At 40.1% G+C, this 14,892-nt stretch overlaps 1 protein-coding gene across 1 annotated transcript in view; it reads right to left on the bottom strand.

Annotated features, from left to right (window-relative positions):
* Nucleotides 1-2,505: 2,505 nt before the first annotated feature.
* The window catches only part of cabp7b (calcium binding protein 7b), a 34,028-nt gene continuing 21,641 nt past the window's right edge, over nt 2,506-14,892 (bottom strand). The window contains exons 2-5 of the mRNA XM_079551236.1: nt 6,535-6,678; nt 6,068-6,180; nt 3,887-4,034; nt 2,506-3,749 (exon numbers count right to left, since the gene is read on the bottom strand). Of these exons, the coding sequence (XP_079407362.1) occupies nt 3,622-3,749; nt 3,887-4,034; nt 6,068-6,180; nt 6,535-6,678 (533 nt within the window). The 3' untranslated portion in view covers nt 2,506-3,621. The remainder of the gene's footprint in view (nt 3,750-3,886; nt 4,035-6,067; nt 6,181-6,534; nt 6,679-14,892) is intronic.

The raw sequence follows: 14,892 nt of genomic DNA, 5'->3' as shown, positions 1-14,892 counted from the left end.
GGCATTTCATAAATTTTTATTTATCAAAAAAATAATTTTGTTAATGTAGCTTTTTCAATACATTGCTCGAAATCAAATCAATCGATAGTTTAATGTTTGCTCTAGGGAGTAACCACATGCTTTGAGGAACTATACTAAGTTTATATTTTTTATTACTGATACTATATTTTATTCCAAAGGCTGTGAGCTCCAATCATGTCATCTATTTATTGTCAGGAAGTTAAAGTTTATTACCCTTTTGCAGTTTTGTTTTTTGTTTACATGAGATAGAAGATGTTAAAGTTCACCAAAGGGAAAATTGTCCTCTATTTATTTATGTTTTGTTGAACCAGGAAAGTCCCACTTAGATTAACAATCTCTTCTACAGGGAAGTCCTGGCCCCAGAGGAGAACATTTGTACATGTTTTTAGTGGTAGGGGAAACCGGAGTACATAGAGGAAACCTATGCAGACACGGGGAGAACATGCAAACTCCACACAGAAAGGCCCCGTCCAGGTGGGAACTTGTTGCTGTGAGGAAATAGTGCTCAAATTGGGGGTAGGCACTTATAAGCTTATTGCTTCAGCCTACTCCTTTTTGAGCATCTACACTGATTGAATTTTGGGAGATAAAATGAATGTAAAATTGCTCAAAATTAAAAAATACAAAAAATAGATTTTCCCCCTGCTCTTCAATGCCCGTGGGGCTACCTGTCAGGAGCAGTCGGCGACTGCAGTGCAGCACCCACAGACCAAAGTCCTGATCGAGCTCGATATGCTTAGGACGACCAAGCTGGAAGATTTGGCTTTTTGAGTATGTTTTGGATTGATGGAGAACTGGAGCATCCGGAGGAAGCCCATCCAAACACGGGGCAAGTTCCACAAACAAAGGTATATTTCATTGTAAATATGGAACCTCTGTTTTGATAGTTTTAGTCAGCCTTATGATCAACAGAACTATATGAGAAATATGTATTACTATATTACTGTATGAGCAAAAGATCCAATTGCAAAGTATTTCATTTTCTTATTATAAACGTTTAAATAGTTTTTATTTGATACTTGTGATAGACTGAAGATACGTCTTGAAGCTATACACCAGAGAATCACTGTTGTAAAGTGTTTTTACACACTTAAAAGTGTTTCTTTTATTGCTTGCGGATGTGTACTCATGGGTGCTGCAAATGCCAACTGCTGTAGTAAAGGGACCATGTCTCGCACCTCCAGCACCTCTCTTCTGTCTGAACTAACCACCCATTTCCTGTTGTATTTCCCTCTTTAGTTGGGATGATTATAACACATTCTCCATCTAAAGCTCAGCAAGGCAAACATAAAAGTTGACTTTAAGTTTTAAGACTTTTATTGCAGTACATGCATCAACAGACAGCTTACATCAGTGTATAGATGGTAGATGGATGTTATAAACAATCACAGAGTTTATGAGTACTACCAAACTGAATGTGACACAGAATGGGGCGACACAAAGAACTGAATGGGAGAAATTGAAACATTGACAAAGCATGTTTCTGTAAGGGTTGATGGTTATAATTTGGTCACTATAAAACACAGGCACAGCACACTATCTGCTTATAGCTCAGTTTGGTTACAATATTTGACATTCACACATAATTCTTACATATTCAGAGCTACAATACGCAACATAGTACTAGTTTATTGCCAGAATGAGTTGTAACCTTCCTTCCAGAGTGATATCCATTTGGTAAAAAAGTGCAAGAAAATATATATTTTCACATTTGTTTTCAAATAAAACTTATCAAATGTTCAACAAGTGAGTACAAGTGCATGATCTTAATGGACATTTGAGTGTCCAGACTGGAAATTATAAATATATTTATTTGTTTACTGTTTGTTTGCATTTTTAAATATTTCTGTATAAAATTATGCTTACATTCATCATAAAATCACATAAATGAAAAACATTTTTAAGTAAAAATATATACGCTAATATTGTTGGGTGGTTCATGTAAAAATGAGACGGCAACATTTCCTATGAAATGTTGACTACTCGACGCATAGCTCAAATCATGGTGTTAATGTTATAGAGTGGGGTTCAGGTGCAGGGCCACGCCTCAACTATATGTCCAAGCCACTCCTACAACTACACTGCACCTCCCTCTTTTCCCTGTGGTATGTTTAGCTAGAAACGTATTCATCTCTGTGGGCCACGTTCTGACCTTTAACCCCTCCCTCCTGTTCACATGTATCTATAACTAGAAAGAAGGTCCTCAGTTTGCCTGGTGTTCCCAACCTTTTCCGTCTCGCGTAGCCCTTGAGTCCTTCCTCTCAAAGTACCCTCTAGACTCTCATTTATTGGTCTTTATTTGCCTATTGAAAAGGCAAAAACACTTTGAAATTCAAACCTTTTACTGCAAATCATCTTTAAAAAGTTGTTAGATTTAAATACTGTTGAGTTTCTCCTTCTTTTTAGATCTGAGTTTCCAAGTACCCCCTGCTCAGTGCACTCAGCCATTCTACAGTATGTTACTCTTCTCCTGGATTCCTCTGCATCATGCACTCAGTTTCTTTGTCCCTTCATCAATCTCACCTAATAAATAACCCTGTTGTGGCGTGGTCCTTGCTAGTGAAATGACAACTCTATATCAAATTCACTAAGAGGGGCAGAGGCAAATTGCATATTTTTTTAAACACACATTTATATCAATACAGTTTTAACGTACATTTACATGTTAACATGCACCTATGTATTAGAATTGGACATCGTTCACATTGTAAGATACAAACACTACGATTAGGTAGTGGTCCTGATGTCATTTATTCACAGCTGTCAGTGAGGCTCGAACAGACACACGGCTACTCAATGCATGTCACTAGTTAGTGGTTTGTCTGAATGCTGCTGCAGATATGTGCACACAGAGGCAGCCCGTCAAGTCTGCGATGACTGAGAGATTCATGTAAATATGTCAGAAACATTTGCATACACGCTGCTGGTCTCTGCTGATGGATTATGTCTCTTTGGAGGCTGATGCTTTACTTCGGTTCACCTGCGGCAGATTCACTTTTGGATCTACACGTGGGTTTTCTGAGACAAACAGGCAGTGAATGGGCGAGTTACAGAGTCACAGTGTCTGCATGCCACCTAAGTAAAAATAAGACGTTTATTTCACTTTTATTCACTTCTGTCCAGTGTAAAGCTTTATAGTGATGACATTGGTCACATAGAGCCTGAGCATGCACAACGTTACAAATAAATCAAAGCAGTTCAAATCCGTTTGGCAAGTGAACCATGATTTGGAAATAATGTAAGTACCTTTTGTTTGTCTGTGAGCACAGATAAATAAGCAACCTATATAATGAATAGTGCTAATCAACATTAAAGGAGCTCTATCTAAGCACTTCAGGAAAGCTACACAGTGGCCGCCGAGTGATTATTTTAGATGAACAATACTCTATTACTATTACATCACAGTTATGTTGATGCTTCGCCATCACTCATGCCTGGATGTGGTCATTGGGTGCTCTCCAGCCCTTGAGCATTCCAGTTTCACAACACAGACATTTATAGATTTAAATACATGACATCTTGGGTTTGAGGAAAAGAATAAACGATAATGCCACTTCCAGCAGCTTCCGTTTTCCTAGAAATCCTTAAAAGCGGCTCGTCTCACTTCATCCCTCGGCGCAGCATCTGATTGGCCGCGATGAGCATGACACTGATGATGAATGCAATAGCAAAGGCACAAATCAGACTTTTGCGCACACACGTGTGTTTCTCCTGCTGCGTGGGGCTGGCTGTGGACACAGTTACAACATTAGCAAAGAAGGAGAATTGTTGATAGGATGGGAGGTCATTTATATAGATTGGTAGTAGTAGAAGTAGCAGTAGTAGTAGTGCAACAGAGTATTAATAAATTCAGGGAAAGTCTTACTGTCGATGTCCACGTGACTCTCAGGACTGTTGAGGTGGTTCTCCTCGGTCATGATGATGTGTTCAATGTCTTTCATGGTGAGGTGGTCTCGAAACGTGTCATACAGCAGCCTCTTCAGCTCATCCACTGTCAGTTTCTGCATGTCACACTGGAGATTCAAGGCACAATTACTTTAGTTTGTTTAAGGGACAAGGACATTAATCCCTTACCCCCGCCTTAAATGAGTTTTCTCCAGCTTGGCTTTACCCAAATCTAAAAGCTTCTCGACTGGAGAGCAACAGTTTAATGCATCATTAGAAATAAAAATGTTTTTTATGTGTTGTTGGGGTGGTTTTTTTGTCGTTCTTTTGTTGCTTTTTTGTTGTGCTTTAGTCACTTTTTTGTTGCCTTTTCATCCTCATTTTCGTCACTATTTTGACACTTTTTTCAAGAAACTTTTAGATTTGGGTAAAGCCAAACTAAAGTGTGCTCGGTTCAGACGGGGGGTTAAGAGGTTAAGCTCATAAAGACAGTAACTGTATGTCCTGCATCAGATTGTAGCTAAATAGCTAGTTTTCATCCCTAATCCACAGTCCCTTTATTAGATAGGGCGGCACGGTAGTACAGCGGTTTGTGCTCGTGCTTCACAGCTAGAAGGTCCCGGGTTCTAGGGGACCTTCTAGCTGAGAACATGCAAACTCTGTGTGGGGTTTCTCCGAATGTCTGCGTAGATTTCCACCGGGTAGTGGAAGGTTTCCCCTGCCACTAAAAACATGTACAATAGGCCAGGATGTTTGAGAGTGCACATGGGGGACGACGGATGGAAATTAGCTTGTTTGTGGCTTGTTTATTTAAGGGGCTAGATGCAAGTTGACTATTTTATACTCATTACTGCCACCTCAGGTCATACATGTTACTGCACCTTCTATATTAAACTTGTGCATGACGGCACTTCGGACCCGAAGTAACAACTTTTTGAGTGACAGTGCAGGATTTTAGAGGCAGTTGTGGTGAACATGTCTGAGCTCATTCTACACATTAGGAAATGGCTGAACATGTAGGGGGAGGAAAATACATAATTTTGAAACCTTTAACTTTCACTGTCCCGAGCAAATAAACCAATAAATAAAAAATAAATAAAGATATATACATATACATACATTTGGTTCCAAATGTGACAAAATTATTTGGGATTTTAAACAAATTGATTATTAGTGGCAAAAAGGCATATTGGAATCATTTGTGGTTTTGTTCTGCAAACAAACAGTACTGTTTCTGATTCAGGTGAAGACTTGAATAAGCTTCACCCCCTTTCAACAGCATAACTGACAGCTTTCCTGGAAGCCACGATGGTAGCAGCCTTCGGGAAGTCTGCATCATCAGCCCAGGCTTGATATTTGTGGCAGATCCAGAGTGGTGGTGACAAAACCCCTGATCTGCTTCCCTTCATAAGATTGATTGAGGGCATCACAACACTTTGTGAGTCTGGGCAGAGCTAGCGGGAGGGCCTGGGGTGGCACGTACCCCTCCTGGAATTGGACTGTCCACCAAAACATTGTTATTTATAATGAATGTGCATATGAAGCACCGCACACCCCAGAGCTGATCCATCACACACTGAACTGTGCCTTCTTTAAACTCTGCAATCTCACTTATACCAGCAGAAAAGCATTTGAATAGGGCAGTGTCTGGCCCTGGTGATGCTTGGGCAGTAAAGACTTTCTCCAAATTCTCCATGTTCTTAATACAACCATGGGAAGCAGACATTATACGACCGAGACAGACTGACAATTACTCACCAAATTAAATGACTCTACAGGGGTTCTCTTGGATCCACTAACACAATGCAGGTTTATGTAACGATGGCTGGAGTAAAGATGAACAGAGCAGCTACAACATGTTACTCTGGCATTGGTCATTCAAGAAGTGCCAATTTATGCTTTGGAATTTTCTTACTTTTTATTAATTATTCATTCATTCAAGACTTTTTTAAGGACGCAAAAAAACGTGGTCCATAGAGTAAGAAAATTAAAAGAATAAGATGACTAAAAATGTGTTTTCAGATCTTTGGGGTATTGCATTGTTTTATGTAAATTTAATTAAAACAGGTGGCTCAGTGCAACCACAGAAAGTCCAAAGGAATTTCTTTGAGTGAGGATATGAATTTAAATAGATGTGAACCCAATTTTTATTGAAGGTTACCTTCCAGAAGACTGAATCAAAATCTGCTCCGTGAAACTTATCAGGCATCCCGGCAGCAGACAGTTTAGGACCGAGCAATGTGACGAATTCTTCAAAGCCGACCTGACCATCACCTGGAGATTACAGGGAGTTGTTATTTTAGGAAGTGCAGTGGTTCCCGTCATTGAGGGCGTACATAACATGATGTTTAAATTGTATAATATCAAGTACTACACATGCAGAAAACGTTTGTTTGTTATCTGTAAATGGTAATTGCCCTTTATTTGTACGTTTTAATTAGGGCAGTCAGAGTTAATCAAAATAATATTCACTAATTAATGAGTCATTGCAAATTAATGGGCTGGTTTGTTTTGACCTCACACTGTCCTGTTACCTGCCAGGCTGAGCACTTGCATTACAAATTACAAATGGTGAACAACGCAAAAGTTGGGAACCACTGACTTGGCGAATAGTTTGAGAGTTCGTACCATCCATATCGAGCCGCTGTATGATGACCTCCAGCTCCACTTCATTAGGCATGTAACCCAGAGACCGCATGGCCATCCCCAGCTCCTGCTTAGAGATAAAGCCGTTCCCATCGCGGTCAAATACCTTGAAAGCCTCACGGATTTCTGTTGAGAGAAATAGAAGAAGAATGAAATGTACTGGCTGTGTTTGAAGAATATCAGAAATCAAGGTGAGGACAAGGCACCACCAAAGCTCAAAAAGAAGGATACACATGTCATTTTGCTTATTTGATCATGTTTGAAGTTAAAACTATGCACTTTTACACTTTGGAAATGTGTTCTATCTGACAAATTCCTATCTCAAACTTAAAGTCCATTTTCACATTTTGTTTTAAAAGAACCACCAGAGATTAAAGAGGACACTGAGCAAAGCTTTGCATTTCCTGTGTAATGTCGTAAGGCAGCGACACAGGTTGTTTACAGTGAACTGCTAGTCGAGATGAATAATACATTAACTGAGCCATTTGGCACCTTTCCTCTGCGCTACATCGTATTCTGTTTGAAGTGGTGAAATGAGCCGTTGCTCATCAAAGCTCAAAGAATGTACAAATATGAAACATTATTGCAAAAGATATGATTTTTGAATGTAGAAAAATGTAGAGAAATCATTTTGGTTTGCTTGAAATTATGACATATTGTTTAAAGGAACAGGCCACCGTTTTAACATACTGAGATCTGAGCTTAGATGAGTTGATGTGTACCTGTCTGATCTTTGTGTGTGCCCTCAGTCATGCAAAATGACCAAAGATGTTGTTAGCATTTTGCCTCTCCCAGTATATTCCTATGGCTCCAAACGCGACCAAGCTCTTCCATGGGCACAAAGACCAGACAGGAACTCGCCTAAGCTCAGGTAAGAACATATCACAGTATGGAAAAACGGTGACCTGTTCCTTTAATATATGGAGATTAAAGAGCTTGTTTTCTGTAAGAAAGTGGACAAAAACAATGCAAGTAAACTCATGTATTAATACTTTGATATAAAGGGGGTGGGAATCAGTGCTAAACTTCATCCCACTCCTTTCCGAGCCGCGGTGATTTGTCAGTGTTTGATGAAAATTGTTCTTTGATGATTATTGTTTTATTTTGAACATATTGTGCACTAAACCAAGCTAAAGCCTCTAAAACCTCAGTTGCTCGGACATGCACCAGACTTCGGTGATTGCTCAGCGTCAGGTGCTCTAACAGGTGAGACAAATAAACAACACGGGGCTGGGGCTGATAAAATTACCTATTCACAGATTAAAAGATCAATACAGTGGAAACGTGGAATAACTGTGGAACACATTAGATTTGAATTCATGTCCTCCTCCCCTGCGAATGCAAAATGTCAACTTCATCTCAACTTTAACCTTTATTACGTGACCAGCCCAATGGCACATCCACGAGCACATCTAATTAGCATGCCTGTAGCAATGGACCCCACCTGCTATTTACATGCAGAGCCACCACTGGGGAGCAGCTATCATCCATCATGTTATAGTCCAGCCTAAGGAGTGATAGTCCACAGTCACGGCAGCATCTTTACACCTTGACCTGTGTGACATGGTGTTATTTGTCCAGATTGACTTTGGCCACTTCCCTTTAGACCAACTGTAGAGTCAACGCTGTGTCTTTGGACGTCATAAAATGAATAAAGCTGATGACCTCGTAACATATGCCTCCATGAGAGAAATAATCATCATTCAAATATTGTTGTACATGAAGTCCTGCTGATGTTCATGCACTATATATGTGATATAGAAAGCTACACTCTTTAGAGAACAAACCCAAAACAGGCTGAGGAAGGCGGGCTCTGTAGTGAGCGCAGAACTGGATTCACTCACTTCTGTGCCACCTTCCCCACACAGAGGGGCAGCTTCAGTGAGCGCCTGTCGTATCTGTCTATCTATCTTTTTCATAATCTATAGGTCCACCCATAAAATGTATGAATGGAAATTTCGCAAGAGTCCATTTTCATCCATTGTGTGTGACATTGTGATACTGTTTTCCAACGACAGAATAAAGCATTTCACCAAGCGTCTCAATGTCTGATCTCAAGGTCTAAAGTCTGAACAATTAATAGCCTTTATGTAAACAGGACAAGGCTTTATAATTAATTCTCCATTGTCCCCGGAGCCTGGTGAGCAATGTCAGCAAGGTCCTCAACAATTCATGTTTTGGCCTCGCTCAAGGATGGATAAGGAGCTCAGCGCGAGACAGTGTGGTCGAGTATGTGACAGTTTTCCTCTTTCAAACATTTAGTTATGTGTCCAAAAAAGTAGCATATGAGCAATAGAGAGTCTTGACTTAAATAGTGTTGTTGATATATTGCAGATCAACAAGTCTAAAGGTGCAACTGCAAACAGCAAGAGCAAAGAGGATGGTTTTGGTTTATATCCTGAATTACACTTGACTTTACAGATTCACAAAGTTGTCCTTTCCAGTCTTTAACTTATGGGCTCAGAGCTCTTTATACTTTGTAAAACTGCAACTGTAAAGTGCAGCAGAAGTGTAAAGTGAAAGTGAAAAAACAGTCATTTTAACAATCTTTACACATGTGCATATGTCAATAGTGGCAATGCAGAGTGGACTAAAGAATAGGTCTGCTTCATAGTAATACTATACTCAGAATATATTCAGAATTATCCACTATGATTCAGCCTCCTTGTTTATATCAACTATTTTAACATTTAGTAGTGAGGCTGCTTGTTGTTCACTGCCAGGGCAGAGAGGTCCAAATGCATCTGTCTCACTTAGTCATGGTCTACCAGCCCATTTTCCCTTTAGATTACCACATTCACATGAAATGTAGCTCAAAAGGATCAAGAGTACAAAGTACACACAGCCAAGACGTTAAGGTGACTATAGTGTCAACAAGTAAAATAGATGCGTCTTTTGCAATTGTGCAGTTCTAGAGGTGACACCAGTCATTGCTTTTATGAATAAAGAATGACTTCATATTAAAAGCAATGGAAACTATTTGAGCCCACGCACATATCGATCCACACGCCAGGGGTGCCCGGTGTCACCTCTCATTTTTATTCTTGTATTGGAACCCTTGGCTTGAGTGATTCAGACACAAAAAGAAATCAAAGGAATTAGTGTTGCCATCTATGAATTTAAATAAACCTATTTGTCGATGATGCTTTTACTTACAATAACAAATCCAGAAAACACTATTTCAAAACTGTTTAAATTGATTGATGCCTTTGGCAATATTCCAAGATACAGGGTAAACTATACAAAAAGCGAAGCCCCTTTTCAGTGGAAACTTAAAGTACGACAAACAGTATTTTGGAATTAAAGTAAAATTTCCTATTGAAACTACGGTGGAATTCGATATAACAGATCTCACTAAAACAATGAAAGAAGATCTTAAACGATGGTGCCTACAGAAGGTCCCCAAGCTTTGGAAAACATCTTCCTTTGTCCCTCTGCCACAGACAGCAAAGACTTTAGACCTGTAGCCCTCTCCTCACATGAAGCTGATCCTCCCTCACATCAGGACCACTGTGGTGCCTCATGTGGACACTCTACAGTTTGCATACCAACCGAACATCAGCTGTATCCTCATCTACGCCCTCATCTACTGTATATGCTGCACAGAATCTATGAACATATGGATACCCCTGATGCCTCATCAGTGAGGTTAATGTTTTTTCATTTTACGAGTGCATTTAATACTATGCGTCCTGTGTTTCTGGGTGAGAAGATGAGGAGAATGGAGGCAGAACCATCCCTGGTCCGGTGGTGCGTGGACTATTTCTTCCACAGGTTTGTGCGACTGCAAAGATGTGTTTCATACACTATGGGGACACCACAGGGAACAGTGTTGGCACCATTCCTCTACACCAATTACACACCGGATTTCCAACACAACACCAACAACTGCTTTCTCCAGAATTTATCGGATGATACTGCTGATGAAGAAGAGTATAGGAAAACAATCAAGGAGTTTGTGGACTGGCGTGAGCTCAATCTCATCCTTAACACTGGGAAAACTAAGGAGATGGTTGTACATAACATCGCCATTGGTCGTAGCTGTTTCTCCAAACCACCTACTTCCCCCTTAAAAGCGCTAATCTGGAGTGGCAAAATGTTATAGTTTAGAAACACAAGATTGGGCCCCCATGTCTCATGTGAACAAACATCACCTTGTCCTTTGGATTGACTACTGGGAATAAGGACTCAATACTTTAAATCAAATATCCCCGGGCTTCCAAGCAGCCAAATGTATGATAATGTTGAACTGGAAAGAAAGAAAGTCTTGGTCCTGGTCCTGGCCCACAGTGAAAACACATCCACAAAAATGAGCATAATAGCCAGCTGTTTGAAACTTCTGAAGTGACCTGTTATTGGGTGGGCAGAATTATTATATATTGAAGTTAAATCATGGAAATTAGTTTTTACAGGATTATGGTGCTAAACCGCCTAAATTACATTCATGCAGTGTTATTACTGATGACTGAATACTATAAGTAGACTAGAAGCGAATAAATAAATAAATTAATTAACTGATAACTAAAATAAAATAAAATAAAATGCAAATAACAACAGGAACTAAAACTAGGTTAAAATATGTTGTCAAACACTGTAAACGTAAAATGAAAGATATATATTCCAGTGTTTGCTAGTTTGGTTTTTAGATTGACTAAATCTGTGTTTGCTTTGTGGATGCACAAAAGACTTAAAAGTATGTGAACTCATGTGGGTTAAATTTGAACTGAACACATTGACCTTTCTATTTGTCTCACCCCGATCCCCACAGCACCTTCAAACCTCCATGAAAACAGGGCATGGCATGTTGTGAAGCTGAGGCGCCTGCAGCACCAGTGAGGTAGCACAGACGAAGCGCGAGGGGAGAAATGCCACTGAGTTTTCACCTCCAGTAAATAATGAGGGAAATCCCAGGACTTCAAGCCAAAGTGAGAGTGTGAGGAGCGTCAGCATGTTCACGCACCAAAAGTTTAGGCCAATCTTCAGGGGTTTTCGATGGAAAGGGAAAATTTGAACATATCCTCCTTTAAATGTGTGAAAATGTTAGGTTCATAAAGAGACACAAGGTCGATCATTCAGACTTGCCTTAAAGGGATTATACAGATTTTAAATATGTTAAAACTAAGTATTTTCCTCCCCCTACATGTTCCAGCCATGTCCTAATGTGTAGAGCTCAGACCTGTTCACCACAACTGCCTCTAAAATCCTGCACTGTCACTCAAAAAGGTGTTACTTCGGGTCTGAAGTGCCATCATGCATGAGCTTAATATAGAAGCTGCAGTTACGCATAAAACCTGAGGTGGCAGTAGTGAGTATAAAATGGCCAACTCGCATCTAGTCTCTTTAAGGTCACAAAAACGTGTAGGTTTTCGTGATATTTCAACATTTGTCTTATGCTTGTCCCGATGCCGAACAATTTAATGCATATAAAATTTCCCTACGCAGCTACTTAAGCCACAACTGCCCTGATGGATTGACAGAAACAGGGCTGCTAATCTACATGCCAATGTGGGTGAAGTGTCTTCCCCAAGGATGATGATAATTTGCGAGAATGGGATGAAAATGATTTTTGGATCTGCATCATTGCCGATAAAAAGATATGACTAGTCGATATGAATCATACGGTTTGGAAATCCTCCAATAAAATGTGCCTGCTTGGCCAGACTTGTAGTGATTCACCTGTGAGGAGATTCAAGACACTTTACCGGAAAAAAAACCCTGCATTATTTGCATTCCAACACCGACAATAAGCAAAATGTCTTGCCCATTTGCCACATTTTTATTGTAATGTGGTCTATCTTCCTTTTCCCTCCTGATTGTAATGTATGAGTGGCTTTGATGAGTTTGTCCTTCATGTCTCTGTCCAATTTGTCCTGTCTCCCCGGCTCTTTGTAAATGTCGTGATCAAAGTGCGTCTCAGAGAGGTGTCACTGAATGTCAGCTTTCTCCTGGTCTCAGCAAACCAAGATTGACTTGTGTTTGAAGATGTGTCCTTGTGGATAAGCATTGCCCCAGCAGGTCTATTGCCGTGACAATCTAGAGGTGATGTCTCACCAAGTGCCCATTGTCTCACTGGGAGGACGGCTCTTCTCCCTGACCATTTGAGCTGGTGCACAGATGAAAACGCTTTTGTTTGTTTTTGGAATGCACATTTTTGGGAAAAAAACGATTCAAGTATGGCTCCACAACAAATGAATAATGATAAATTCAGCCGTATAGTAGGTTTAGCTCACCTGGAAGTAGTTAGTCTTTGCAGCTGTTCATGGAACTTTTTATTCTCACATTATGGAGCTGCTGGACATAATCAAGGGCTGACACTTCACTACAATCAACAGACCAGGGACACTAACGCCTTTCGTTTTCATAGCCTGCCCTTTTCTGTCACGCCATTTTCTATCGCTTTTTTCCACTTACGCTGGAGTGTAGAGAGCAAGACTCAACAAACCTGAATTCGAGCAGAGAGACGTTCAACGCCAAATGGCATCGTCCATTTGCAGATGTGTGAAGCCAAAAGAGCCAACAGAGAGCAATTAAGAGATGCTTGAATAATTCCCCCCTACTTTAAATTGGCTTTGAACCACAATTCTTCAATTATATAGAACCACAGCAGCTAAATACATTACTATCTGATATCCCATACAGTTCATCAACCACTGTGATGCTAATCTAAAACCTTTTAATAGCTCCCATTTTTGTTTATTCTCCATCTCCACCCATCTTAAAAGGGTTCATTAATAATTTCTACTATGCTTTCACCTTATCAAAAAAAAACCTTAAAACATTTGGATCTTTCATAATTGCAATGTTTGATGGCTGTATTGAACAGGCTAACGAACTCTGAAGTTTCCCTGAGTAGCTGGCAATTGCTGACCGCTTACGTTGGATCGAACGCTGCTTCTCCTTTTTATTTCCATGCCTCCTCGCTGACTGCTAATGACGAGACCATCGCACACACAAAAGGATCCCGGGCGGATGTGCTCGGCCTTTGCCTGTGATTACAGTAAACCGGTTAGTGGGAGTAACATCGAGCAAACAGGTGCTCTATTCAACACATGACAATGGCTCCCCTTGAGGAAAGGCACAGACGCTTCGTGATTGTCTAGTCTTCCCGACTGAAGCCTCCGTTCACCTTGACAACCACCACAGCCGGGACATTGTACGGATCCGGTAATAGAGTTTATACAGCGGGAGACAAATGAAGACGTCTCAGCACTCTGCAGGGACTAAAGCCAAGTGAAAACATCGCAAAGTTTGCACCAAAGCCAGAGAAAATTTATATACTACATTTTTCAAAAGACAGCTGTAAACAGAACAGATGACGCTCTTGTTCTTAAAGGTACGACGCACAAACTGGACAAACCGCACTACCACTTCTCTTTGGTTTCGGGAAAGGCATTTCAAACCACAGCTGCAGCTTTTCCTCCTCTTTTCAGGCGGTGTTTCTGTTTCACTTGTGTCTTTATGATGTAGTAGAGGTGGTTTTGTTGCTCCAAATTCAGATGATGTGTCTTCCTCCAAAAAAAAGGCCAGAGGAAACATGCAATTAAGAAGGAATTATTATCACTTTGAAAGCAACAGGTGGTGATATTTAGTAAGCACTGACACATTTAAAGGCTCTGGATTCCTAGTGATTTTCTAGGCCCATGATCAGAATAAGGATCATTCAAGGGTGAGTCGGCTGGATGAAAAAAAATATATATATATACATATAATCATAATTAATGCGACTGGAGACAGAGTTACATTTCTTATCGTTATTATTACATTGAAGTGCGAACATTTTTGGGGTAGAGCGGGCAAACATTTTTACTCAAGTAGGAGTACAGATACAGTACTTCATTACAATTTTACACATGTAGAAGTAAAAAGTACTGTATGATAAAACTACTGTCAGAAGTACAATTTCTTCAAAATGTTACTCAAGTACTTGAGTAAATCTAACTGAGTACTATCCGCCTCTGCCCAGAAGTAGTTTGGATGTGCTTAACAACAAAGGGGAAAGTTGGAAAAAAAAAAGGGTCAGGTTAAGACTAAGGTAAAGGCTATAGGAACAGAAGTACAGTATGGTTGAAGGTACTGGCAGTGATTTGGTTAAGGTTTAGGCCTGATTTGATCCTGGCCTCACTGTACCTGGTGGTACTTGGGTTGAAACGTTAGAGTCTGAATAGTATTTTAGATGAGAGAGGACGCTATATTAGATAGCTATTTATGGCTAAGATCTATTTTAATTTGTTATAAATGCATCCTAGAGGAAGGTTCTTCTGGTTGAAGTGTAGAATGTTTCACCTTTCATCCAAAAGGCTTTGTCAGTGACGCTAAGGCTTTCAGCTTACAGGTGGACAA

The sequence above is a fragment of the Gobius niger genome, assembly GCF_951799975.1.
Source record: "Gobius niger genome assembly, chromosome: 2".
Classification (NCBI taxonomy): Eukaryota; Metazoa; Chordata; class Actinopteri; order Gobiiformes; family Gobiidae; genus Gobius; species Gobius niger.
The sequence above is the reverse complement of the archived record's forward strand: the minus strand, read 5'-3'. Positions and strand labels throughout refer to the sequence as shown.